The sequence below is a fragment of the Lissotriton helveticus genome, chromosome 4_1 (assembly GCF_964261635.1).
Source record: "Lissotriton helveticus chromosome 4_1, aLisHel1.1, whole genome shotgun sequence".
NCBI classification, from domain to species: Eukaryota; Metazoa; Chordata; class Amphibia; order Caudata; family Salamandridae; genus Lissotriton; species Lissotriton helveticus.
In genome coordinates this window covers 1,135,996,658-1,136,023,214 of record NC_136063.1, presented here as the reverse complement: position 1 = coordinate 1,136,023,214, position 26,557 = coordinate 1,135,996,658, and the positions used below count along the sequence as shown (strand labels likewise).

General features: G+C 44.9%; 1 protein-coding gene across 1 annotated transcript in view; it reads right to left on the bottom strand.

Moving 5' to 3' along the window:
* NFX1 (nuclear transcription factor, X-box binding 1) overlaps positions 1 to 26,557 on the bottom strand; it is a 1,119,153-nt gene that overhangs the window by 82,795 nt on the left and 1,009,801 nt on the right. Inside the window, exon 22 of the mRNA XM_078687738.1 lies at positions 25,926 to 26,071. Coding sequence (XP_078543864.1) covers positions 25,926 to 26,071 — 146 coding nt within the window. The remainder of the gene's footprint in view (positions 1 to 25,925; positions 26,072 to 26,557) is intronic.

Here is a 26,557-nt window from a genome sequence, read left to right as displayed (position 1 = left end):
TTTTGCACTAACTTGTAGAAGGTCACTAATATTTTGTGTCTCTCAGACACCAGTCTTTTTGCCGCTGCATTGGCTAAGAACATTTGCTTTAGCTTGGCCTTGTAGCCCAGGCATAAATTGGCAGAGATAAATTAGAGAGCCCAATCACCCCAAGTTACCTATCTTTGGTAACGCTTTTTCTGGTGGATACAATATCTGCCTGTGGATTCCTCACCTTATGAATACCCCCTGCGTCAGCATTCCGCGGGAAAATTACTTCCTAGCTCTCCCACGGCGACGAGGACGTCACAATGGACAGGCTCCGCTCGCTGCACCGTATGACGTCATCGGAGCCACAAAAGGACCTCGTCGGCGTGCTGACGTCAGTTCCACCCATTTTTCCCATGCCACCGAGGCAAACGGGCGGACCGACACATTTTCAAATTTATACATAGCATATCAAATATATATACACATATGTAAACCAAATAGTGCAATACCTCCATCTCAACGCAAGGGATCATGAGAATCACAGATCAACAAAACTTGCATCAAAGGATAAAATACAGACTAGCCGAGATCGTTCTATGGAGAAGCAAACAGTTACAGCAGGAAAGATACTTTTCATTCCCAATTATGAACACCAAGGCACACAAGATCTAATAAATTGAGGGAATATTCTACATCTGACAGCCTCCATCCCGAGCCTAAGTCACCTAACAACCGCCGATTTATTGTCAGTTGAATTCATAATGTTAGGGGACAATGTGGCCAAGGAAGGCACGCTTACCACCTGGAGGAATGTAGAAATAGTAAAAAATATTCTCACGGAAATACGTAAATTTGATGAGTGGGGGATCACGCTAAAAGAAGAAATAAAAAAGGGTTATCCGTCACCCCTGTTAAGAAGACGTGGGAAAAGAGACGACGGCAAAAGCCGAATGACTCATTCGGTACTGCAAGTTGCCAGGGGGGCTGAAACTTCCATCAACAATCATTGGAAACAGACATTGAGTTTCAACGGTAATTGAACCCACTGCGAGGCAGGCGAGACCAAAGGAACCCTAATAAAACTGATCTCCTGGAACAACGCAGGAGCGAAAAACATCCTAAACCATAGTAGAAAGACAGCTACCTGGGACCAATATGACATCATAGCCCTGCAGGAAACATGGTCAATGGAGCCAATTGATGTACCAGGAAGACTGTGCTTCCATGAAAGCGCGATGCGTCCCCAGTCCTAAGGGCGCGCAAGGGGGGGGACTCTCAACATACAGTTCAACTGCATTAAAGATCAGCGCCTCGCAAATGGCCATATCAGCCCCAGATATGCAAATCATTAAACTGGAGAGCATAATAAAAAATAAGACTAGAACAATCATCTTAATTAATTTATATGCCCACCCGAAAAAAGCGGCCAAAAAGGACCTCTTCCACCGTGTTGTTAACGTTGTAACCAACAACCGTCTTGACCACCCTAGTTGGGATATTATTCTTACAGGTGATTTCAACACCAACCTTTTACACCAACCGGAAGACGAGGACAACATCTCTGTAGCAAACGAACAGTGGGATGTTGAACCCCAGGTGATCATACCGGCCAAGAAGATAGATAAAGTGGGCAGGCAGCTGATGTGGGACCTTGAACGCCTTGGCCTGCGGGTAATAAATGGAAGAGCCACTCATGTTAAACCCCCTGCCGCCACCTATATAGGCCACAACGCAAGCTCCATCTTGGACTACACATAAGTTACACTACCCCTGCTGAGTCTAATAAAAAAAATTCAAATAATCTGTTCACTAGACAGTGATCACTCAATGCAACACATCGAGATGAAACTGAGTTCCTCAAGGTACGCTACTGCGCCAACCATACCAGGTATAACTTCAACAATCAACCTGAAGCGGTTAAGATGGACGAGCAACACCCTACCTCACATAGCGTCAGACGCTAAGAAATTACTTAAAACACTCACTGTAGACAAGGACCTATGTTCAAAAACCTGGTCTGACTTCCTGGAAAGGTTACCAAGATCAAGGATTAATGCTAAAATGAAGACCTATCCTAAGACCAACATTACACTTACAAAAACTGTACTCTCTATGAAGAAACACCTTCAGAAGACGGGCACAAGGTCTACGGAAAAGCCCAAGCATCTGGCAAGAAGTCCGATCGACAGGGCGACAATATAAGAAATTGGTCTGGATGGAAAAAAGGAACGAGGCCAACAACTTTTGGGCTAAATTGTTGCACAATATAAAAAAATCAGACTCCAAGGCTTTCTGGATGCAAGTCAACTCCATTAACAGAGCAGTACAACCTGTAAGCATGACATGCATCGCTGAAAACGATTGGGCCCAATATATAGTGGATAAATTTTCAATAAAGCCAACGGCAAACCAGATTACTATGTCAATAACTGGATCTGAAACACCAAGAGCTACGAACCAGGAAAGTACGCTCGCTATTAGCATCAACGGCACGACTATCGGCCAGGAAGACATGGGCCAATCAATACGGTCCGATGAGGTTTGCCAAATCCTAAAAAAAATCAAGAAAGGCAAACAAGAGAGTGTGCCGGGGCCGAATGGTATTTCGCAGGCAATCTACAAAGAGGACCCCAAGTTCTGGGCACGCAAACTCAATACCTTATTCCGGTCAATTAGCAATGCTGGTCGGATCCCGGAAAGTTGGAGAGGTGCCATCATCAATCCCATCTATAAAGGCGGAGACCGCAAAAATCCAACCAATTACAGTTTAATAGCCCTGATGGATGCGGAAGCAAAATACTACGCATCCCTGGTGCTAGCTGATCTAGCACAATGGTCGGAGATGAACAGCAAAATCCCACTAAACCAGACAGGGTTTCGACGCGGAAAAGGCACAATGATCAATGCAATGGCGTTATGCTTGATTAAAAAAGTTTAAAATCCACCAGGAACTTTATACCTGTTTCGTTGACTTCAAGGCGGCCTTTGACCGTGTCAACAGGAAATTGCTGTGGGCCAAACTGAACCAGCAGGGCCTCCCAGACTCAATCCTAACGCCAATCATTGACCTGTACAGTAACACCTGGATGCAGGTAAAGATCGACAATGGACAGAGATTAACCCGAAAGATCAATATCTATGATGGATTAAAGCAAGGCTGTGTGTTGGCCCCCCATCTTTTTAACTTATTCATGGCGGATCTAACAGCAAGCCTTGATCAGATCAACGCTCATCCACCGCGGCTAGGTAACCTCCGTATAACACACCTGTCTTATGCCGACGACGTGGTCCTGTTAAGCCAGACAAGAATAGGCTTACAGCGGCTACTACAGGAACGGACCCGCTATACCAAACTGAACATGCTAGTAATAAACAGCACTAAGACTATGGTTATAACCCGACGTCACAAAGTTCAACCAACTTTCACCATAGACAATGTCAAATTGGAAGCGGTTGAAAGTTATAAGTATCTTGGGATATTACTGGACAACCGTCTTAGTTTTACTACGCATTTCAATAGCATGGAAAAAAAAGGGCATGGTCCTATTGCACGCATTTAGTAGCTTGGCGACTGAACTTAAAGGCCCCCTGGTTTCCCCACTGCTGACAACAATAAAAGCTAAGCTACTTCCAACAATAGCTTATGGGAGCGTACTACATCATGGTAAGAGCGCACAACTACTGGACAAAGTTCAAATGAAAATCTACAAACGTGTATTTGCGTTACCTAACAATGCATCACCCGCACAAGTCAGACTTGAATTCGGTTTGCAATCCCAAGTGGTGCTGAAAAAGTAGGAGACCATAAAATTTTGGTACGATGTATGGATGAACCAAGAAATTGCGTTACATCGTGCAATGTGGACAATAATTAGTAAAAGTCCCAACTCTCAATACGCCAAATATCTTAAATCGTCATTAGAATTAACTGACCTGGCTGGTGTTTGGGAATCTAAACTACCAGTATCTTCCTTCAAACAGCTGGTAAAGAAGGCTGCCAACAGGTATTCGCTGCTCGACGATAAACAAACTTTGTCGTCGGTCCCATGCCTGGATGACAATTCAATCATATAAAAAATTAGCACCGGCAGCCTTCCTAGATCTTGCTTTCTCGCCATTCATCAAACGGAAACACCTTTACTTAAGGCTGGGTAGCTTCCCAACAAACGCTGAGTCCCCTAAGTGGAAGCCCCAAGAACGTGATGGATGCGGATTATGTGGTGCAGGAAGACAAGACTTTATCCATCTGATCTGTATATGCCCGGCTCTGATCCAGGAACGTCGGAGTTGGTTAAAAACCAAATTCAAGGACCATGGAACACGCACCTGCCGGTCCGCGATCATACTAATCCTATGCTCAGTAGATCCACAACTCATTTGCAGACCAGCCAAATTCATTGACAATTTTGAGAAAAAACAAAGATCTCTCGCAAAATCTTGAACCTGGAAAACGTCTACTTTTTTAACTTGAAAGACCTATTCAATTTATAACCTTTTATCATACACACAGCAGTGTAAATTTGTTTGTGTTATTGTATATTGTCGTATTTATATTTTGTAATGGTTTTAATTAACTATACAATAAAATGTTTACTTTACTTTACTTTATACACATATGTAAAATCACAAATGCATATTCAATAAAGACAAAGAGAAATAGCAAAGGAAAAGCATTTCTCATTATTAAAATATGAACATGAATACAATAAAACATTTTTTGGTATAAGCAGGTGGACAACGGGGAGGCGGGTGCAACCGTGAGGAATCCATAGGCAGATATTGTATCCACCAGAAAAAGCGTTGCCGAACGTAAGTAACTTGTTCTTCTGATGGATACTTCTGCCTGTGAATTCCTCACCTTTTGAATAGATTCCCAAAGCTGTACCTCTCTCGGAGGAGGGTGTCCACCTGACTAGACCCAAAATCCTGCAAAACAGAGCAAGCAAAATGGCCATCCCTCCTAACCTCAGAGTCCAAGCAATAGTGATTTGCAAAAGTGTGGAGGGAGGCCCATGTTGCTGCCTTACAGATATCAAGAGCAGGAACACCTCTAGCCAAAGCAGAAGAAGTAGACTTACCTCCGGTGGAATGAGCTCTGATACCTTCTGGAGGGTCCTTCTTGGCCAGGGCGTAGCAAATCTTGATGCACAAGATAATCCACCCTCAGAGAGTCCTCTTGTGCGCTGCCTTGCCTTTCATCTTTCCAACATAGCCCACAAAGAGTTGATCATCCAACCTCAGATCTCTAGTGCGATCCAAATAAAAGCTGACCGCCCTCTTAGGGTCCAACCGATGCACTCTCTCTTCCTCCTTGGAAGGGTGAGGGGGAGCATAGAAGGTAGGTAAAGTAATGGATTGTCCCAAATGAAAAGGGGTAACCACCTTGGGAATGAAAGCATCCCTGGTCCTTAGAACCAACTTATCCACATGAATGGTTAGGAAAGGAGGTTTCGAACTAAGAGCCTGACACTCACATACCCTCCTAGCCGAGGTAATGGCTATCAAGAACACAGCTTTAAAAAAAGAGAAACCTCAACGGGCAAGAGTGAAGAGGCTCAAACGGAAAACCCATTAAAAAAGTAAGTACGAGATTCAAATCCCACTGAGGCATAATGAAAGGTTTGGGAGATAACTTCTTTGTAAGGCCTTTAATGAACCTCATGACAATGGGGGATTTAAATAAAGATGGCTGGTCCGGCAAACATAAAAAGGCAGACAAAGCGGGTAAATAGCCCTTAACAGTGGCTACAGCACAACCCTGCTGTGCCAAAGAAAGTGAAAACTCCAAAATATTAGACAAACGCACCACTTTACAAATCTGGTCTATCTGGACGAGTAAACAGACTTAGTGGAGTGTTGCCTGGATGATAAAATAACGTCCACTATCTCTGGCGGGAGAGAGAAAGAACTCAGGTTGCCCCGTTCAATCTCCAGGCATGAAGGTGCAGGCTCTGGAGGTGGGGGTGCAGAACCTGCCCCTGCGACTGCGAGAGTAGGTCTGCCCTGAGAGGGAGATGGAGCGGACGGTGCAACAAGAGGCGAAGTAGGTCTGTGTACCACACCCTTCTTGGCCAATCCGGGGCGATCAATATAACTTGGCCCCGGTCTTGGCGAATCTTCCTCAGAACCCAAGGAATCAAGGGTATGGGGAAAGCGTAAAGGAGTTGTGAAATCCAATCTATCTGAAACGCGTCCCCCAATGCTCCCTGCATCGGATACTGGAGACTGCAGAACAACGGGCAGTGCACGTTCTCGTGAGTGGCAAACAGGTCCAACTGATGAGATCCCCGCATCTGAAAGATGCGATGGACCACCTCCGGATGAAACCGCCACTCGTGATCGGCCGAGTAACGCCGACAGACTGTCTGCACGAACATTCAGCACAACGGACAGAAGATTTGCAAACACACAAATCCGTTGGCCCAGAGCCCAGGATCAGAGTCGTAGAGACTATCAGCAGAGACGATACAACCCTACACCTCCCTGTTTGTTGATGTACCACATCGAGGTAGTGTTGTCCGTCAGGATCTGAACCGACTGACCACGAAGGGAAGGAAGGATGAACCAACTGACCGCGAAGGGAAGGAAGGAAAGCCTTTAGTGCTAAACGTACTCCCCGCAATTCCAGAAGGTTGATGTGTAGCAACCTTTCCTCTGGAGACCAAAGACCTTTGACCTCCAGATCTCCCAGATGAGCACCCCACCCTAAAGTGGAGGCATCCGTAATCACTGTGGCCATCGGCAGAGGAGACTGAAAGGGCTTTCCTTTGCGACAGGTTGCCCTTCACACTCCACCAAGTCAGCTCCGCTGCAGCTTCTCTGGAGATTCTGATGTACTCCCCGAGATCTCCGTTGTGTTGATACCACTGCCTGTGGAGACACCACTGGAGTGCTCTCATGTGCCAGCGTGCATAGTTGACCAACAGAATGCAGGAAGCGAACAGACCGAGCAGGCGAAGAATCTTGAGACTGGAACAACCACTCCAACGTGAAATAAAGGAATCATTTCCTGTATGTCGAGAATCCTCTGCGGAGGCGGGTATGCTCAACACACAGAAGTGTCCAGTATTGCCCCTATGAACAGGATGTGCTGAGAAGGCGAAACTTGAGTACATTTATCGAAAAACCCAATTCGAACAACAGATGAGTTGTCCGTTGCAAGTGGTGCGAAACCAACTCTGGAGACTCCGCTTTTAACAGCTAGTCGTCCAGGTAGGGGAAAACAGGAACACCTAACCTTTGGAGATGAGCCGCTACCACTGCCATCACCTTCGTAAAGACTTGAGGTGCGGAAGTAAGACCAAACGGAAGAACCGCAAACTGGTAGTGCTGCAATCCCACCGTGAACCAGAAATATTTCCGATGAGACTTCAGAGTGGGAAGATGAAAATACGCATCCTGTAGGTCGTTGGACACCATCCTCTTCCTGTCGCAGCGCAAGAAGAACCTGAGCCAAGGGCAACATTTTGAACGAAGTGGTCTTTTGAGCACCCACCCGGGCGAGGAGGGTAAGGAGGAGGATACTCCAAAAAGGGGAGGGGGTAACCATTCTCTACAAGATTCAAGACCTAACGATCAGACATGATCAGTCTCCAATCTTGTAGAAGGTGGGACACCCGACTTCCAACCGGACCAACATGTTCTAAGATGGGGGGTCTAGAACTGCTTTCCTGTTGAACCAATGGTGGCGGGAGGGGAGGAAGGGGAGGAGGATTGTTGTCTGGCTGCACCCCTGAGGCCTCTCTTATTCTTCCCTCTGTACGACTTGTACAAGGGTTTCTGCTGTTGCTGGCTCTGCTGAGATTGCTGACGGCCACGAAAGGAAGCAGATAAAGGTTTCTGCCACAACTCCAGGATTGGTTCAGTTAAAGCATCTGTAAAAGGAAGAAACGGCTCAGAAGTCGTTGAAGATGTGTTTAAAACTTCTGTAAGACTGTTGGACTTTCTCTTCTGAGGGAAGCTTAAGACCCAATAAATCAGCTGTCTTCCTTATAACCACATGGTATGGAGCAATGTTGTGTACAATACCTCCACTTGCAGAAGGAAGATTATATTCAGGGGAAGTATCGAGGCCACTGGCTTCATGAAGGCCTTCAAACTCATCTATAGAGTCCACAATTTCCCCTTCCTCCTGATTCTGTAATTATTACTACTCTTCGAGGAGCCTCTGCTCCTCTCTCCTGGAGCGCTGCTAAGGTAACGGCGCGGTGGAGTCACACGCGGCGCCAGTGAAGACATCAACGGCGTCGATGGAGGAGCCTCGGCTTCGAACCTCGACGTCGATCGAACTGGAGGTGGCGCCGACTCAGCAGCCCGAGGAGCCGGGAAATGCCAAGCCGGAGTCGACAGCAAGAATGGCATGAAAGGAGCCTGGGGATAGAATTGAGGAACCCCCAGGTTGAAAGCCAAAAGTCCCACAGAGCCTGAAGGCGCGCCGGATGGAGTTGAGGCTCTGGCAAAAATGCCAAATTGCACATTCAGGAAATGCGAAGAATCAGACCCAGGAGCAGGAAAAGGAGGATATGGATCCGTACCTTCCTGAAGAGGAGTCACCTGAGGTCGAACTGGAGCCTGCGGAGCCGGGGAGGGCGCCCGCGTAGGTGAAGTCACATGGACTGGAGAGGACTCACCAGGGGCCGGTGAGGTCGCTGGAGCTGGTAAATCTTCATGTTGCGAAGAAGCATCCGTAGCCGGCGACGCCGCAGCCGGAGATGGTGCCGGCGTCGCTTGAAGAGAAGGAGATGGAGAGATAAAGTCCTTCCTCTGAGGTCGCTCAGCTGGAGTCGGCGACCTCGACCTCGAAGCCCTGGCCTTCGAAGAACGATGTTGAGAGGCATGTCTTCTCTTGGATTTCTTATGCTTCTTCGACCTCGAAGTGTGAGAAGATGAAGACTTCGCCCTCTTTGTACCTCTCTTCTCCTTCTTGGCTTTGGTCATAAACAACTTGGCTTCACGCTCCTTAAACGCTTTGGGATTAATCTTCCTGCAGCTTCGACATTTCTCGCCGTTGTGGTCCGAAGATAGGCACCAAAGGCAGTCATCGTGCGGGTCCGTGATAGACATATGCCTACCACACTCTCTGAAGGGATTAAATCCCTATTTCCTAGAAGTAGCCATCAGGAACAATCAAGAGATACAAAGTTTTCTTTAGAAGAAAATAGAGAGCCCCTAGAAAAACCGTTAAGCGTCGACGGCGTGGAAAAAAGGGAACTGACGTCAGCACGTCGACGAGGTCCTTTTGTGGCTCCGATAAGGTCATGCAGTGCCGCGAGCGGAGCCTGTCCATTGTGACGTCTTCGTCGACGTGGGAGAGCTAGGAATTTTTTTTCCTGCGGAATGCTGGCGCAGGGGGTATTCAAAAGCTGAGGAATCCACAGGCAGAAGTACCCATCAGAAATATCTATTTCACATACACAAGCTAATGAATGTCCATGATGCATGCCGTTTCAGGCAATATTTGAGGATGAGTTGATTGAATAGCGCACTCACCCGATTCCAAATAGAGTGCCAAATCAAAAGTGGTACTGGTATAATTTTTTCCACAGTATAGGGACAACCAAGTTCGTCATGGCAAATGGCATTCGGACAGCTATGGGGAACCGCCAAAAGTTTTTTAAAAGAAAATATTTTCAGCTAGTTGAGCATCCAGTACATCGTCCATTTACTATAGGTTTGTCCCATATGTAGCTATCACCACTGATTTAGCTGCATAGATGATTAAAAGCTCTCTCACCAGTTTGGAACCTATTTTCTTTTTATTTTTTACAAATGTTATACAACTCCACAATGGACTGTTCCAACACAGCAATCCTTTTTGATACCATCAGTTACCAAAGATATTTGCTATAAAGTGGTGTAATCATCAATTAACCCTTGCAGCGCTCTCCCAGTTCTTGAAACTTAAACCACATCATCCGCATAAAGAAGTATTGGGAGGGGGCATGTGCATATATAGAAAGTGTCTCTAGCTCTCAATGTTAGTGCAGCTCCCACTCTGTTCTTATAGAGAGAAAATAGGAAGGGTGCATGGACGCACCCTTGCCTCACTCTCAACTTATATTAAAGGATTCAATGCATTTACCATTTATTCAATAACGTACACATGCATTCATCTCTGAGTACAGCTGTTGAATGAAATTAATGACACTGTCCTCTAAACTCATCTGAGTCATATAATGGACCAAAGTTTTGGAATGTGAGTCACAGTCAAATGCTGCCGTTAAGTCCATGAAGCAAAGGAAGATTGTTCCCTTGTGGTATATAAATAAATAATACCGGATCTATTTTTGAATGAATGAATGAATAACAGATAGCTCAATAAAATAAGAGTCAAGATTCGAGGTAGTGGGAGTTTTTGCAGGTTTATTACAGTATAAAGGACAGGGACAGGATAACCTGCATAGGAACAGAATGGCAAGGACTAGCATGGCCCGGCAGCTGCCGGGGACAGGATCTGGAATGGCTAGCTCTAACATTTAATAACATTACATGAGCATATATACATAACGCAAACACATAGCATTACATTGCAATGGGCGTAGCAGTGGGTGGAGCAAGAGGTGTGACGCGTAGCAGTCGCGAAAGATAAGGGCTAAAGAAGGCGTAACTCAGACATGTGATGTAAACGTAACAGAATATGTCATAAATGGGCGGAAACATTGGAGGGGGCTACCTAAGGAGCCGGGACCTCTAACCTAATGGTGCGCGCAAACTGGCAATGACGTGTTACTAGGAGAAGCTGTGGGCTATGAACTCTGTGCTAGGAGCAGAGACTAAAGTCTGGAGGGTCGGAGCGACATGTACCTAAACCCTATCTGGTATCTAATGTTTAGGGAACATGTTGATATAAACTAGAAGTCATGAGGGGAGAAGCTAACTGACTCTAAGACTGAAGCATAAATTATTCTACATGAAGTGCGTTGATGAAGAATATTAAATGACCATTAAATCCAGTATTTCTCTTACATGGATCCAGAAAGGCTAGACAATGACGGAAACTATTGATGCAGTTCAGTAGCTTAGGAATGCAGAGAAGGAGGACTGAACTGATAGCTGGAATCATAACATAGTCTTGGCAGACTCGGAGGCAGAACCAAGCTGCACCGGGCACTGCGAGGCAGGAAGTAAGTGAAGGGTTGAGGATACAGGTGGGGGCTGGATCGCTCCTCAGCGAGGGTTCAGGAGACAGGAGCTGAGTCTGATGTCCGGGCCCTTTTGAGGCCTGGAAACGGGGACTTTATAATGAAATAACGTGCACACTGAGAAACGTGGCAACATAACTTTACATAGGCCTGACACTCATATTATTCATGAGGACTGGGAAATGACATACCAAAGGTGGACACAACTATAATTGCGTCTTGAATCGGACATGGGGAATAACATATGCATATTGGTCATGCACACATAACATATGATGGATGACACGTAGGGACACAGAACATGACAAAATTTACTTTTCCACATTCCCTCCTTGTCACTACGTTTCCATCAGGAAACATCAATATTCATGATACCATCTATCATTTCATACAGTACCATTTGTTCATCTCGAATTGTCTTGGAACGAGATTTAGAACGGGGCTTGGGACTAGGAATACAAGAGGTAGCACACATGCCGCAAATCGCAGGGCCACATTGTATACAGAGGCAGTAGCTGAATATGATCGCTACTGCAATACCTAGAAAAGACAGGACTTTCCATCCCCAGGCAGAAATTATATTCCAGAACCAACCGGACCATGTCCAGGTGCCTGGATCTTGGTGTAACAGATGGGCAATTTTGTGAAGTCTGGTTATAGCTGAATAAACAGACGGCGCGTTATTTGGAATGAAAATGCAGCAACTGGATCCGATGACTCTACAGGCCCCGCCCCTATCGGCCAGTATGACGTCAAGGACGAGACGATTCTGGAGCACAACAATTCTCATAAAGGATTGCTCTTCGGTTAAGTTACCTAGAGCGGAGACAGTCTCATCTACTACAGCTTCAAGGGTTCTTGTTAACCTACGAATTAGCTTACTATTTACAACTGTGCCTAAATAAGGGAAAACACCTTTATCAATATCAATGAATTGCTCTGCAGCAGTCTCAGTATAATCGACAATCGGGAGGTTTCTCTTGTGTCTAGTGTGTACTAGGTAGGAATTCCTATGGTAGTCAGGTGGTGCTAAGAAAACAGGTGGCAGTAGGAAGGCAATGTAACAGGTTCCCTCCCAATTGAGGGGCAGACGGACATATGCAGTATGACCACAAACGAAATAAGAATGACGTGAAGCTTTAAGAATAGATTTCCCACTGTCACTATACTTGACAATAGTAGTACAATCACTATGTCCTACGTGTACAGAACCATAATTACGAACACATAATTCGCCTTTGACTGGTAATACTGAAATAGCAGGTGAATCTGGAGTAGTATCAGACTGAACATTCAGGACCATAAAATTCGACGAATAGTTACCTAAATTGTACACTTCATTTTCTAGATCTAAACCTGTTCTGTGGGGGAGACCTTTCTTGTCTGGGAAACATATGCTGTTAAGAAAGGACATATCCGTCGAGGATGACGTTAACGTGGACCATGCTCCACACGAACCATTATGGGAAAAAGGATAAGGAAAGAGTGGCAGAACTCCCTTCGGTGTCTGGAAAGGGGGGAGTCGACCACACACCCAACAATTAGTGGCATTGCTGGTCTGGTGTGAATAATGCAACATGCGGATAAATGTATTGTTACGCATCGCGAGGCGGTATGAATATTCATGAGGAGGCAGATCGCTAAACGTGTGTTCTACTGTAACATTAGAATGCTTATTTACATGAGGAACTGGAAAACACAGGTAAAATGCGTAACTGGTGCAGGAAATCAAAAGGCTGAGAAATAATATGAAACTTAGAAAAATGATACATCGAATTGAGTTTTGACTAACTCTCTCACTATGGGGGTCTATTTTATACATGTCAGAAACAGTCTAACCGTTTCACCTAGGGGAGGACTTATACAATCAAACTGACTGACTTATTTTACTAGACCGGAGTTTTTGCTTGTACTCCTGCTGCGGAGTTTTCTCTAACAGGGGAGGGGTTGTGTCAATGTCATTTGCGGGACAGTCCTTAGGAACAATGTTTTGACAAGTCTTTAAATCCTGGGAAATGTTCTTGGAGACCGGCTTCAATCCGTAGAATTTCTTGACTTGCGAAAGATGCACCCAGCCGCGGCGTCCTTCCAATTTCACGGCTGTACGGGTGGTGAGGAGGACCTGACGGGGCTCCTTCCAACGTGGCTCCAGCGGACTTGATCTGTCGAAGTTCCGCACGAGTACCATCGAACCTGGAACGATTTCATGCGGTGCCACCTCGGTATTGTCTGGAAATGCGGCGGCAACCTGTGAATGACATGAGTTGAGGGCAGACATCAAGGAAGCTAGGTAATCTGTCAGCATATTACATGAAACATCGGTAATACTTCGGGGTCTAGGAGTACCCCACATGTTAGGGGGGCGGCCGAATACGACCTCATACGGGGACAGACCTGATCTGGAATGTGCGACCATGCGCATATAAAACAAAGCAACTGGCAGAGCTACTAGCCAGTCCACACCCTTGTCTTTACATATTTTGGCAATTCGGATTTTCAGAGTCTGATTATGTCTCTCGACTAGACCGGCTGCTTCAGGATGGCGTACACAATGAAACTTCCACTGGTACCCTAACAACAGGGAAACGTGCTTCATGAGTTCAGATGAGAATGGCTGACCGTTATCAGAATATACGACTCTAGGGAGTCCATATCGAGGGAAAAACTCACGAACCAACTGCTTGGCAGTGGTCGCGGCTGTGTAATCTGGGACTGGATATGCTTCTGTCCACCTGGACAAAGCGCATACAACTACAAGGACATACTTGAAACCTCGACATCGCTCCATCTGAATATAATCCATCTGGAGGACCTCAAAAGGGTGGTCAGGGGGCTGGAATCCACCTTGTTCCACCGGGACACTTTTACCTGGATTAAACTGACAACATATCATACAGGTACGGACTTTCTGCTTGGCTGCAGCTCGTAAATGCTTGTTGAACCAAATGTGCTGGATACTGTCTAACATTGCTTTTTCTCCTAAGTGTGCTGGACTATGTGCGGTATTAATAATGACTTGAACCATAGAATCGGGGAGAAACCATGTGGTTCTTCCCTTCGTCACCCATCCTTGATCTGTCTGGACCCCTCCTTGTTCGGACCATTTCTTCATTTCATCGGGAGTAGCATGTAACTGGATATCTATGACATCCTGGGTGGGGTCCTTAACTGTCATACATGTAGTCAGATCCGGAGTTTGTGTCTGTGTCGGATTAACCTGAATGTCTAGAGTCTGTGCTGTAAGCTTGGCTGTGCGATCTGCTAGATCATTACCCTGGGAAATAATGTCAGTAACTTTCGTATGTGCTTTGCATTTCATAATAGCAATGGAGGTCGGTAAATGTATTGCATCTAACAGAGCTTGAATAAGGAGACCATGCTGAATCTTGGTTCCATGAGAAGTCATGAAACCTCTCTCCTGCCAAAGCACTCCAAAGTCGTGAACGACTCCAAATGCGTAGCGTGAATCTGTGTAAATATTAACTTTCTTTTCCTTGGCGTGTATGCAGGCTTGTGTCAGAGCAACTAGCTCTGCTGCTTGGGCGGACAGAGTGTCAATGCGGTGTGTCTTAATAACTTCAGTGTCAGTAGTCACTGCATACGCGGCAACTAAATCTCCTGTACTAGTCCTCATACATGAACCATCCACATAAAGTGTCAGGTCGGGATCTGGTAACGGAATGTCTGTCAGGTCTTGTCTTGGTTTTGTCATAATGTTGACTACTTCCACACAGTCGTGTGTGGCAGAATTTGAATTAACTGATGGTAACAGTGTAGCAGGGTTCAGAATGTTACAGCGTCTGATTTCTATGTGTGGCTGAAACAATGTCAATTCATAACCTGTTAAACGAGCAATTGTCAAGTGCTGTGTTTGTGTTCGATTTAAAAGAACTTCCACGGAGTGTGGAACGTGTACTGTCAGGGAGTGTCCTAAAACTATGGAATCACTTTGTCTGATAGCTAGTGCTGTGGCTGCAACTGACTTGAGGCACGCAGGCAAAGCCTGGGCGACTGGATCTAATGTGCTAGAAAAGTAAGCACACGGCTTGTATTGTCCTGCTTGATCTTGTGTAAGAACAGATAATGCTGTACCTTCGCGTTCAGTGACGAAGAGTGTAAAAGGCTTACTGTAGTTCGGTGTAGCTAGGACTGGAGCTTGACATAAAGCTTTCTTTAACTCGTTGAAACTAAGTGTATGTTCAGATGTCCAAGGGAGGACAGTCATTGCGGCTGCCTCCTGTGTCGTTAACTGTATCAGTGGCTTGGCTAGAAATGCATACTGTGGAATCCATTGTCTACAATAAGAAGTAAGGCCGATAAAGGCACGTACCTCCTTCTGGGTCTTGGGCTGAGGAAGACTCGCTATTAACTGGATACGGTCTGGTGTCAACTGCCTACCCCTCTTGGACAGTAAGTGTCCTAAGTAGACCACTTGCTGGACACAGAATTGAAGCTTCGAAGGGGACACCTTGTGCCCCATCTCGGCTAGGAAATACAGAACCGTCAGTGACGCTCGCTCGCAGTCACGTTCAGAACGGGCTGTGATCAATAGATCATCGACATACTGGAGCAGGGCAGTGTCAGTTGGCATATGAATGTTGTCTAGTTGTCTCTTAAGTGCTTGACTGTAAATACTAGGACTTTCTGTGAAACCTTGAGGAGCTCGTGTGAACATATAGCTCCTTCCATTTAAACAAAATCCGAAAAGAAACTGGCTGTCTGGATGAATGGGAACACTAAAAAATGCATTCTTAAGATCAATTACAGTAAAGAATGTGGCTTCGGAATCAATAGCTGTCAATAGGGAAGAGATATCGGGGACAACTGGGTACTGAGGAATAATACATTTGTTAAGTTCTCGTAAATCAATCACTAATCGATATACTGGGGGTGCATTTGGATCAGTACGTTTCATGACTGGAATGATCGGAGAGTTACATACATTGGAGTCAGTTTCTACAACTACTCCTTGAGCCATGAGCTCGTCTATAATTTTGGATAAGGCTGCTACAGCCTCAGGTGGCAATCTATACTGTCTGATTCGGGGTAACACTACACCTGGCTTGAGAGTCACACGATGGGGTGTGATTTGCATGTAACCTACATCAGTTGGACCTTGCGCCCATAAATGCTGCAGAACTTTAGACAGTCTGGGATCAAAATCTCGTAATACATAGTGACCCTTAAAATCACGTAGGAACAATCGTATTCCCTCGGGGGAACAACATATAACTGCACCTAACTCTTTCAATGTCTTAATGCCTAATAGGTTTTCCGGACATGACTTAGTAAGTAACAGATCAGTAGTGCGGGACAATGGACCTACTTCTAGAGTGACTGGCTTTGAAATCTCATTCACGATAGGCTTTCCTGAAAATCCAAGGGAAACATTTCTAGAGCCTGAGAGCGGAGCCCCTGGAACTTCGGCGTGACTAATTGTGGTCCTACTTGCCCCTGTATCAATCAAAAACTTTCTGTCTTTCCCTAATACTTGACTGTGAACATAGGGACCCTCTTGATCTACAGGTATCTCGATGAGAGGCAAGCCTACCTCCCTCTCTAGGCTGTTTCATGAATACTGCTGATACTCTGGATACTCAGACTGTGCATACTGGTACATCTGCGATGTGACATGTTGTGTTGCAGCAACAGGCTACGGTGCTGTAACTGTCTGTGGTGCATTCTGTGACTGAGGAATCTGTGAAACCTGTTCTTGTCTAGGTGGACGTGGTCTTTCTTTAGTCTTTCCAGTAGCTATGTTATGTTTCAGAACTGTACACTCGTTTATGAAATGACCTGGCTGTTTACAATAATTGCAGTTCCCTTTAACGGGTGCTGCAGGATGACTGGCTTGATTCGGACCCCTCTTCTGACTGTCTTGAGGAACGGATTGTGCAACTAGTACTTTCATTTTCGTGTCTTTCATACGTTTTCTTTCGTGTTCTTGTTCTTCTCTGATTCTATTCTGGTGATACTGGAGCATCTGGAGCATCTGAGACGGGGTATTAGCTTGCCAGGTACTTTCGACTTTCAGAACTCGGTTTTTAATTTGTGGGCTTGAATTCTCGACTAATTTAGTAACAAACAGGTGAGGATATGACTCACTGCTTGTCTTGAGGCCACTGTTAATACTGAAGCATTTTTCAAACCTAGAATAAAAATCACTAATATCTTCATCTTGTTTCTGTTTACAGGCTGAGATTGCATCCCAGTCTTCCTTTTTCGTTGTTAATAATCTGGGTAAAACTTGAATCAATAATTCTGGTAATTCTTTACATTTATCTCCGAGACCAGTACCTGGTACACGTATCTTATCTTCTGCTTCTAGGACTGCCCAATCTATCTTTTTCTCTCCCACCTCCCATTCTTTCTCTTTGAGCTTTTCATACACCCCTGCGGGCAACAGAACCTTTAACATTTTAATTATATCCGGGTATGTGTATTCTCCCATACGGAGCATGTCTTTTAATTCTCTATGGTACCCTGCTGGATCTTTATCATGACAGGGAATTAATTTCTTCATTTCGAGGAGTTCCATCTTTGTGATTGGAGTGTATACAAACACTCGCTGCATTTCGCCACCCGCTCCTCTGACTGGGTGGACTTCTCGTAATGGATTCTGTCTGTCTATGTACAACGGTTTACTTTCTGGGGGTGAGACATGGACAAAATGCGGGTTCAGAAACGTTCTATATTTGTGGCGCTGTTCTAGAATGACACTAATTAAATCGGTACCTAGACCTCTCCATCTATACTGGAGTAACTCGTTCAGGATATCATGTAGCGGACCTGGATCAGAGTGCTGACCCTCATACAGAGTAATGAGGTGCTGGATCATATACATACCCACCAGTCGCTGCTCGGCTGGGGGCATTTTCAGAAACATTTGTGCCACTATTTCGTCTGGAAAAGTGGTAGAATCAGTAATCCATCGGTATTGTGCTTTCCTTCGGCTATATTATCACTCCACTTTGTTAGAGTTTTCATTTCTTCCGGGCCTTTAGACGGGTAATCCTGTTCTCTTATTAGACAGTTAATTAAGAATTTTAATATCATGCGCTGAATCTCGGCTTTCCTTTGAGACATGGCATCACTAATACTTTGTGGGTCATCCCCTGTACGGATGAAACGATATATCCTGTCTAGATCTTCTTTCATATTCGGCAGGGTGACTAGATACTCGGTCACTCTCCTTACGCGTACGGAATATAAAACCATATTAAACTCGCCTGGAACTGGGTCATAGACACATTCGCCAAGGGTTTGCCTGATCTCTGCAACAGACTTATTATTCTTAGGAGTACGCTGTGATGCTTGAGCATGTAATTCGAGTGCTGATAAACGCTTGTATGGCGGCGGGGTTTGAGGAAGACCTCCTCCTGCGGCCCCTAAACTAGAATCATCGACTGATGCTTTTCGTCCTGGCAGGGTGGGTAATTGTAACGTGGGCTGGACTTGTATGGCGGGCTGACCCGGGGGGGCTGTTAAGGGCACCCCGGTATCTGGGGGAGCAGGAATTACCTGGTTTACAGGGACGGGCGGAGTGCGGACAGGATTTGCATATTCTGGGACTGTGTCGTCCAGATAGGACGAAATAAAAATATCAGCTGCGGTCGGTTTGTGACGTAGCTTGGTCGGAACTAATGGTGGCGGAAAATTACTGGATGCCTCCGGGGTCGCTTTTGGCAAGCCCTCGGCAAGAAGAGGATACATACCCTTAATGAGGGCATTCCTCTGTCTGTCTGATTGTTCAGCTTTGACTCGTTCACCTATCTCGATTAATTCTCTTTCTTGGGCTCGTTCTTGGGATTCTCTACTTAGTTCTGACTTTCTGATTTCTTTTTCGGTTCTTTTATGAGCTTCTTTGCGCCATAGCTCGATGGCGTCTTTCTGTGATTGTCTGGCTTTCTTTTTTCATAATGCTTCTTCCACTCGCATGATGCATTCGGCATCCCATGTACCCGATACGGGCCATCTATACTTTTCTTCTAACTGTTTGGTATACTCTACCCATAAATCTAGATACAATATGGCACTTATGCCATGTTTCTGATACATAAAGTGACCTGGACTGTCCCTAGGCGGGACGGGAACTGCTGCTTCCAGCAGACCCTTTCTAGTTTTCAACTGACGTAACTTGGAAAATATGGGCATGACTGAACTGTAATCTAGACACAATACAATACACAATGAACACGATACTTAATCCCCATTCATACCACGACATTGAAATACATAAAAAACATTTAAAATAACAGTTCGAACAGAATATTACCTGGAAATATTGAGAACAGAACACATAAATTTTCTCGAGAACAGAACTGACTAGAACAGAAACTAGATGCACTGCTGAAACAGTACGAAACTTACCGGTCTCATAAAGAGACACGTCAGGACCCGCATCCACCGAAGTGGACACTTCGTTTGTGGGACTGTGTACCACCAACCCACAGACCAGAGTCAATTAAATTGACCCTGTCTAGATACCACCCCAGTAACGGTACTCACCGGGCAGCAAGAACGGAAGGCCTCGGACTGGACTGGACTGCTACGACGATGACGACGAACTTCGGACTTCAGTTACGGGTGGACCTCCGGATACCTCGGACCTTGGACTCTTGGCTTGGGCTCTGGTCGGGACTCGCCGCGTTCCTCCACCGTCTCGTTTGGATGCTGGACCGCCTCCTCCGTCTCCTCCGTGGGCCTGAGGGATACTTGAGCAGAAATATCTGCCACTGCGCAGAAGAGTTCCGTCACGACTGCAGAGGGTCAGGGGGTCGGCGTGGCTTCACCGACGCGTGGGGAAAGGGCAAGTCCCTGTTCGGGCGCCATTATGTGGTATATAAATAAATAATACCGGATCTATTTTTGAATGAATGAATGAATAACAGATAGCTCAATAAAATAAGAGTCAAGATTCGAGGTAGTGGGAGTTTTTGCAGGTTTATTACAGTATAAAGGACAGGGACAGGATAACCTGCATAGGAACAGAATGGCAAGGACTAGCATGGCCCGGCAGCTGCCGGGGACAGGATCTGGAATGGCTAGCTCTAACATTTAATAACATTACATGAGCATATATACATAACGCAAACACATAGCATTACATTGCAATGGGCGTAGCAGTGGGTGGAGCAAGAGGTGTGACGCGTAGCAGTCGCGAAAGATAAGGGCTAAAGAAGGCGTAACTCAGACATGTGATGTAAACGTAACAGAATATGTCATAAATGGGCGGAAACATTGGAGGGGGCTACCTAAGGAGCCGGGACCTCTAACCTAATGGTGCGCGCAAACTGGCAATGACGTGTTACTAGGAGAAGCTGTGGGCTATGAACTCTGTGCTAGGAGCAGAGACTAAAGTCTGGAGGGTCGGAGCGACATGTACCTAAACCCTATCTGGTATCTAATGTTTAGGGAACATGTTGATATAAACTAGAAGTCATGAGGGGAGAAGCTAACTGACTCTAAGACTGAAGCATAAATTATTCTACATGAAGTGCGTTGATGAAGAATATTAAATGACCATTAAATCCAGTATTTCTCTTACATGGATCCAGAAAGGCTAGACAATGACGGAAACTATTGATGCAGTTCAGTAGCTTAGGAATGCAGAGAAGGAGGACTGAACTGATAGCTGGAATCATAACATAGTCTTGGCAGACTCGGAGGCAGAACCAAGCTGCACCGGGCACTGCGAGGCAGGAAGTAAGTGAAGGGTTGAGGATACAGGTGGGGGCTGGATCGCTCCTCAGCGAGGGTTCAGGAGACAGGAGCTGAGTCTGATGTCCGGGCCCTTTTGAGGCCTGGAAACGGGGACTTTATAATGAAATAACGTGCACACTGAGAAACGTGGCAACATAACTTTACATAGGCCTGACACTCATATTATTCATGAGGACTGGGAAATGACATACCAAAGGTGGACACAACTATAATTGCGTCTTGAATCGGACATGGGGAATAACATATGCATATTGGTCATGCACACATAACATATGATGGATGACACGTAGGGACACAGAACATGACAAAATTTACTTTTCCACACCCTTCTTGGAGACTGTATACTTGCCTATTACCATACTCAGATTCAAACATTGGTCAATAAATTGGGCCTAACACTTTCTTAAATACATATTGGGTGTCTGCTAGGATATTTTTCAAGTGTGCCCGATTCTCCAGTCTATGCAACAGGATACACCTCATAATTTTAGCTGATGCCCTGAGGAGAGATAATGGACTATAATTCTTGGGAAGGAATACCTCTCCTTATTTATAGATTGGGATGAATACTGAGCGTTACCAGGAGGAACGTGGACCTTATTGTTCGTAAGCAAGGAGCCTCACAGAACCTAGCAGTCTAAATAAGCATCAACAGGCAATCTACCTGGACCAGGATCCTTTCCTCTACTGCTTTCCCTTAATGCCCTTTGCACCACCTCTACATCAAAAAACAGAGGACTGGGACCACCTCGTGGCTCAGCAGAATCCACTTCTTCCCATTTCAATAACTTTTTTGAATACATTTTGGAAAAACGTTCAACACATTTTGATTCCTGAATATGAATATCCATTGAGGGATCTGTAGCTTCCATTAAATGAAGGCTATGCTATCTTTTTGTAAGCTAGCAGTCTGGAAAACCTCCTACGCATCCTCCTGCTTCACCCTTGCCTCCTGGGACTTCTTGTATGCAGCCCGCGCATTTCAAATGAGGACCCCGTCTCTAGGCTCAGTACTTAAGGCCATATGCAACTTCACAACGGCTTAAGTGCAGGCGGAGTCAAACCAACCTCAGGGATGTAACTTTGCTGAGTGGATTTCTTGTGTAAGGGCCTGCCTTTTGTCGCTGTGATGTCAGAAAAAGCGAACATAATTAATGCAGACCCATCTCTCAGGTCCTGGATCAAGGCATTATCAGAGAGAACACTAGAAATAGGTTTAGCCTTGTCCACCTTGTCCCATTTGATGGAAAACCCATTTTTCCTTGCCAAAACTGGCTTGACTCCAACGCTGGGATAGGACTTATTCACACCCTCTAACTCCATTCAAGAGAGCAGCTTTGCATGGTTACTATAGTCCATGACTTCAGACTCCATCCACCTATGTGCTCAAGCCCTCAGTAATTAAAATATAATGTATCGTAGATACAAGATCGATACACATAAAAGTGGGGGCAAGACCCACAAACTGAATCCATCAACTCATTTAACATCATAAAACTGAACTTTACCTATAAATTATTTAAGGCATTACCATATTCATTATAGCTGAAATACACCAAAGTCTATTCCTGATTGTCTATGAATCCTCAGACTGATTTTGAAAAATTTAAACAGTGATGGTTGTTAAAGTCTCCCACGCAAAGCAACCTCAGGGGATTGTTAAGTATCGTCTAATTTATTGAATCTAAAGCATCCACCACCAGTGAACCTTTCCCATGAAAATAGTTAATAATTCATTATTTGCAAATCCCAATCTTTTGACAATTTATACAGCAAAAAATTGAAAAATGCAGAGTTGTTATACAACTTAATCACAACTGCTGGGAAAGTATTTACAATAAATGTGACTAATGCCCTCCTTAGCTCTGCCAGCATTTGAGTGTCTATTCTTCGAGTCAACATTCACAACAGATGCACCAATAAGTCTACTCAATCAGAGACTTTGAAACTGCTTGATGCCCTCCTTTCCAAGTATAGCAATGATTTCCTGTTTTAAGTAAGCGGAAATTTTAAACAACCTTCAGGGCTGGTTAGTCGGGAGGGGAAGAGGCGAGGAGGAATACTGGAGTGCTCCCGATTGGGGACATCCCAGAAAAATCCACTTCTCCTGGTCCACCCAGCAACTTAGCGATAGTTCCCTAAGACATAGTCTATATGCGGACGGAATGGCCGCTCCTCATCAGATGCAGACACAATTCCAACTTTAAAGAGAGGTTAATATAGAAGAAATGTAGAATACATACTCTTCAATTTACAACAGTAACAACGTTATGATACTATAATTCTGACGCTCGACGTGTTTTTTTTTAGCAATAACACGTAACATCCTTGATATTGGAATGCCATAATGTATTATTTAGAAACCTAAAACGTTTTTTCACATGAACTGTAGGGTGGATAGGAATACAGTCATGGACAATGAGTGGTTTAACACCAAGGGCAGTGATAGGAAAACTGCTAAAAATAGGCAACAGGGACAACATCAAACAGGGAAGGAAATCCTTTAAAGGGCAAAGACCAAATGCGACACAGAGAAATGGGAAGAACTATTACAAGCCATTAGAGACACTGACTCACAAGTTTTTTGACAATTAATAAGCCACAGTGGCATTAAGAAACCGATGAGACCAGAGCTTCATATCCAGGCCACTGAATGGTTTACTCAAGTTGAGACTCTTTATACAGATAACTAGTATGGCTTTGAGTTTCTAACGGCAACCAACCCAAATAACAGCAAAACTGTAGCCATAGTTTTCTCGCTAAATGAAACAAAGCAATTAAATGCTCAGGAAAAAGCAAAAGCACCAAGCTTTATGAAATAATGTCCAATCTGCTTACCTCAACACACTTCTTCTGGGCCCCATATGCTTTTTAAAATATATTTTTAGCAACATTTGACAAGAAAAATTAAAATATAACAAAATCACATCCCAGCAATAGTGGTTCATTACACATGAGTTGCTAAAGTTCTATGAGACAGGTACACGCATTGTACAGGCGACAATGGGCATGTTTAAGGCACAACCCCTGAATGAGGTATTACCTCTCATCCATTTACAGCCTAGTAATACTCTCAAATTAGGCAATCTCTAATACCGAATATCCAATCCCACCAAAGAATGGCCATGACACCCATAAGCTAGGCATCGAATCCTATGTGATCCAAACGACTCTAGGTCAGGAGTGAGGGAAAAGGGGAAACTGGGACCGTAGGAAACAAAATAAAAATAAACATTGTCTCAGGGTGCTTCATTTCTAAAATATCATGAGGAAGGACATTGAAGGTGTGGACTAGCAGGTGGTAGCAGGCTGTGCCTATAGTGGCAGGGTCTCCACAATCAGGAGGAGTAGGGGCAGGAGGTAGGGAACTGCAGGCAGCACAGCATGGGCTATGCAGCACAATATTTCAGAGGTCATGGGGCCAGGCCTCCTCTATAGGCATCTGCAGCACCTCTCGCATCTGGGTCTCTGCCATGGTTCCCTTTCCTCTGATCCTCTGATCCTCCCATTCTCCCTGTTATGAGTCTTTGACTTCCTCTGGACATTCACAGTTTTCCAGAACCTCCTTTGAGGACTAAGAGTCACCAATGGTCTCCTCCCCATGTTGCTCAAAGCCCCATAGAACCACATCACTAGATGCCATGCCGACTCCATAGTCAGGAGTAGCTGAGCACTGTGTGGGGTGCTGGTTCATCCCTTCCTCCATCCAGAGCACCACAAAAGTCCTTACCCGAGCTTCATAGGTCAGAAATTGACCTCAGGCAGTGTGTGCTGCTCCTATAGCTCTTCCCGGGGGTAAGAGTACCCAGCTGATAGCAGTCCCCTACTGACACCAATCCCTTCTCCCTCAAGTCCAAGAGCTGGGGGGCAGTGAAACAGGCAATGGGATCCCCATGGGGAGCCTCACCAGTGGCAAAGCCCGGGCATGAATGGGACTCTTCAGGACCGCACTGCACAGCATCGCCAACACTGCAGGGCCGCCGTTAACAGAGTGCTCGGTTGTGGAATACCAGGGCAGGAATGAGAAGCCAGGCCAGCAGACCTCCCAGATGGTGGGTCAGGCCTAGAATGTCCAGTTCATCCTGGTGGGTCTCACCCCCTGCCCTCCCCCACCAGGATCAGTATCAACATAACAGTTTTGGTGCAGAAACCAAAGCGCCCAGCGCCCTCTACCCACCCCTGGTGCCAGAGGCACTTTTAAAACCCTCGGCTGCACGTAACAGTGCAGCACTTTCTCTGATGAAGGATGTGGGATTCCGAATGAAAAAATCTCTGTTAAATGATTTTGCGTAAAGTTTCCAGACTGAGCATGTCTCCGAGCGGAGATACTGTAGAGGGTGTGACATGCTCTTCAGGCATAAGAAGACCGCCTTGCTGTGTCGGCAGGTGATCCCTAACCTACCATTATTTTTAGGAAGGAGGTGATGATGCTGTGCTGTGCAACACCAAGAAGGACTATCGGAGGACTGCTAGAGCTTAGTTTGTAACAACAAGCATTTGCCATACAAGAGAACTTACATTTATACGAGACTTATTGCACTGCAAACGTCCGTACAGTGTACCACTTGAATTAAAGGAGCCAGTAGTCACGGAAGGATACAAATGGCGACATGGCATGATAAGGCGGGACTCAACAAGCCTTATTATCAATAACAAGACAGAATTGACAAACGCAGAAGCCAATGAAAAATATGGGCGGAGAGTGAGAGCAGCTTGTCTCCCCATACTGGACTACTGCATGCCTCGCAGAGCGAGCAGCGTATGCGCGCTGCCGCTTAAGCTTGACCTAAAAATTATACAGGGCATCTGTTGATGATGCTAATAGGTCAATAAGGATATTAAAGAACACATACTATTTTACAGACCAATGGAAAACTGGTATTACAAGATACAGCCATGATAATGCCTTCTATACATAATACTAACATTCAATGAAACCTGATGACCTGCATTCCTTAATTGCCAACAATTATGCATTTCAATATTTTGAAATCAGCTATGAAAACAGACGGTACACATGTTAACATCATTAAAAAAATAAAATGTAAACTATGGCTGTACATTTTTGGGAATAGAATAAATATGACATACTTCACGGCAGTGATGACAACGTTGCGCTTTGGTTCATTGTCGTAGCTTACACTTTCTACGCCGTATACCTCTGCTAAATCATGGATAACTTTGCGGTGATCTCTGTTCATGGGTGGAAAGCAGTGACTCTTTTTGGTCTGTTTGCCCTGAATGAATAAAACAGATGATCAAAATCACAGTAAGAAGAACAAACATTATTTTCCCCCAAAATTTCTTTGAAATAAAAAAAAGCTGCTTTTCTAATAGAAATGAAGGCTTTTGTGTTTAACGAAAATCCTGTAGTACACTCCTAGTACTGACCGACTTATGTTCTCTCGCAATAGAGACAACAAGTAACAGGGGTGAAGGTTTCTATTCAGCTCATATACAACTGACAATTGTACATGAATGGGGGGGTCTCGTGTGTAGGTTTCAAGAAACATCAAGAAAGGACAAGCTATTGAAATCTACCTTTTTTTCTGGTGTTATACTTTTTTTTATTTTTTTATAAAACATTTGTCCACAAAGGAGAAAACATGAAATCTCGCTAAATAATTATTAAATTATATTTGCATCTAATAAAAAAATTAAATATTGTTGGACTTTAATACTGTTTCTCTGTGCTTTATTTGGTTATTTATTTAGACATATTA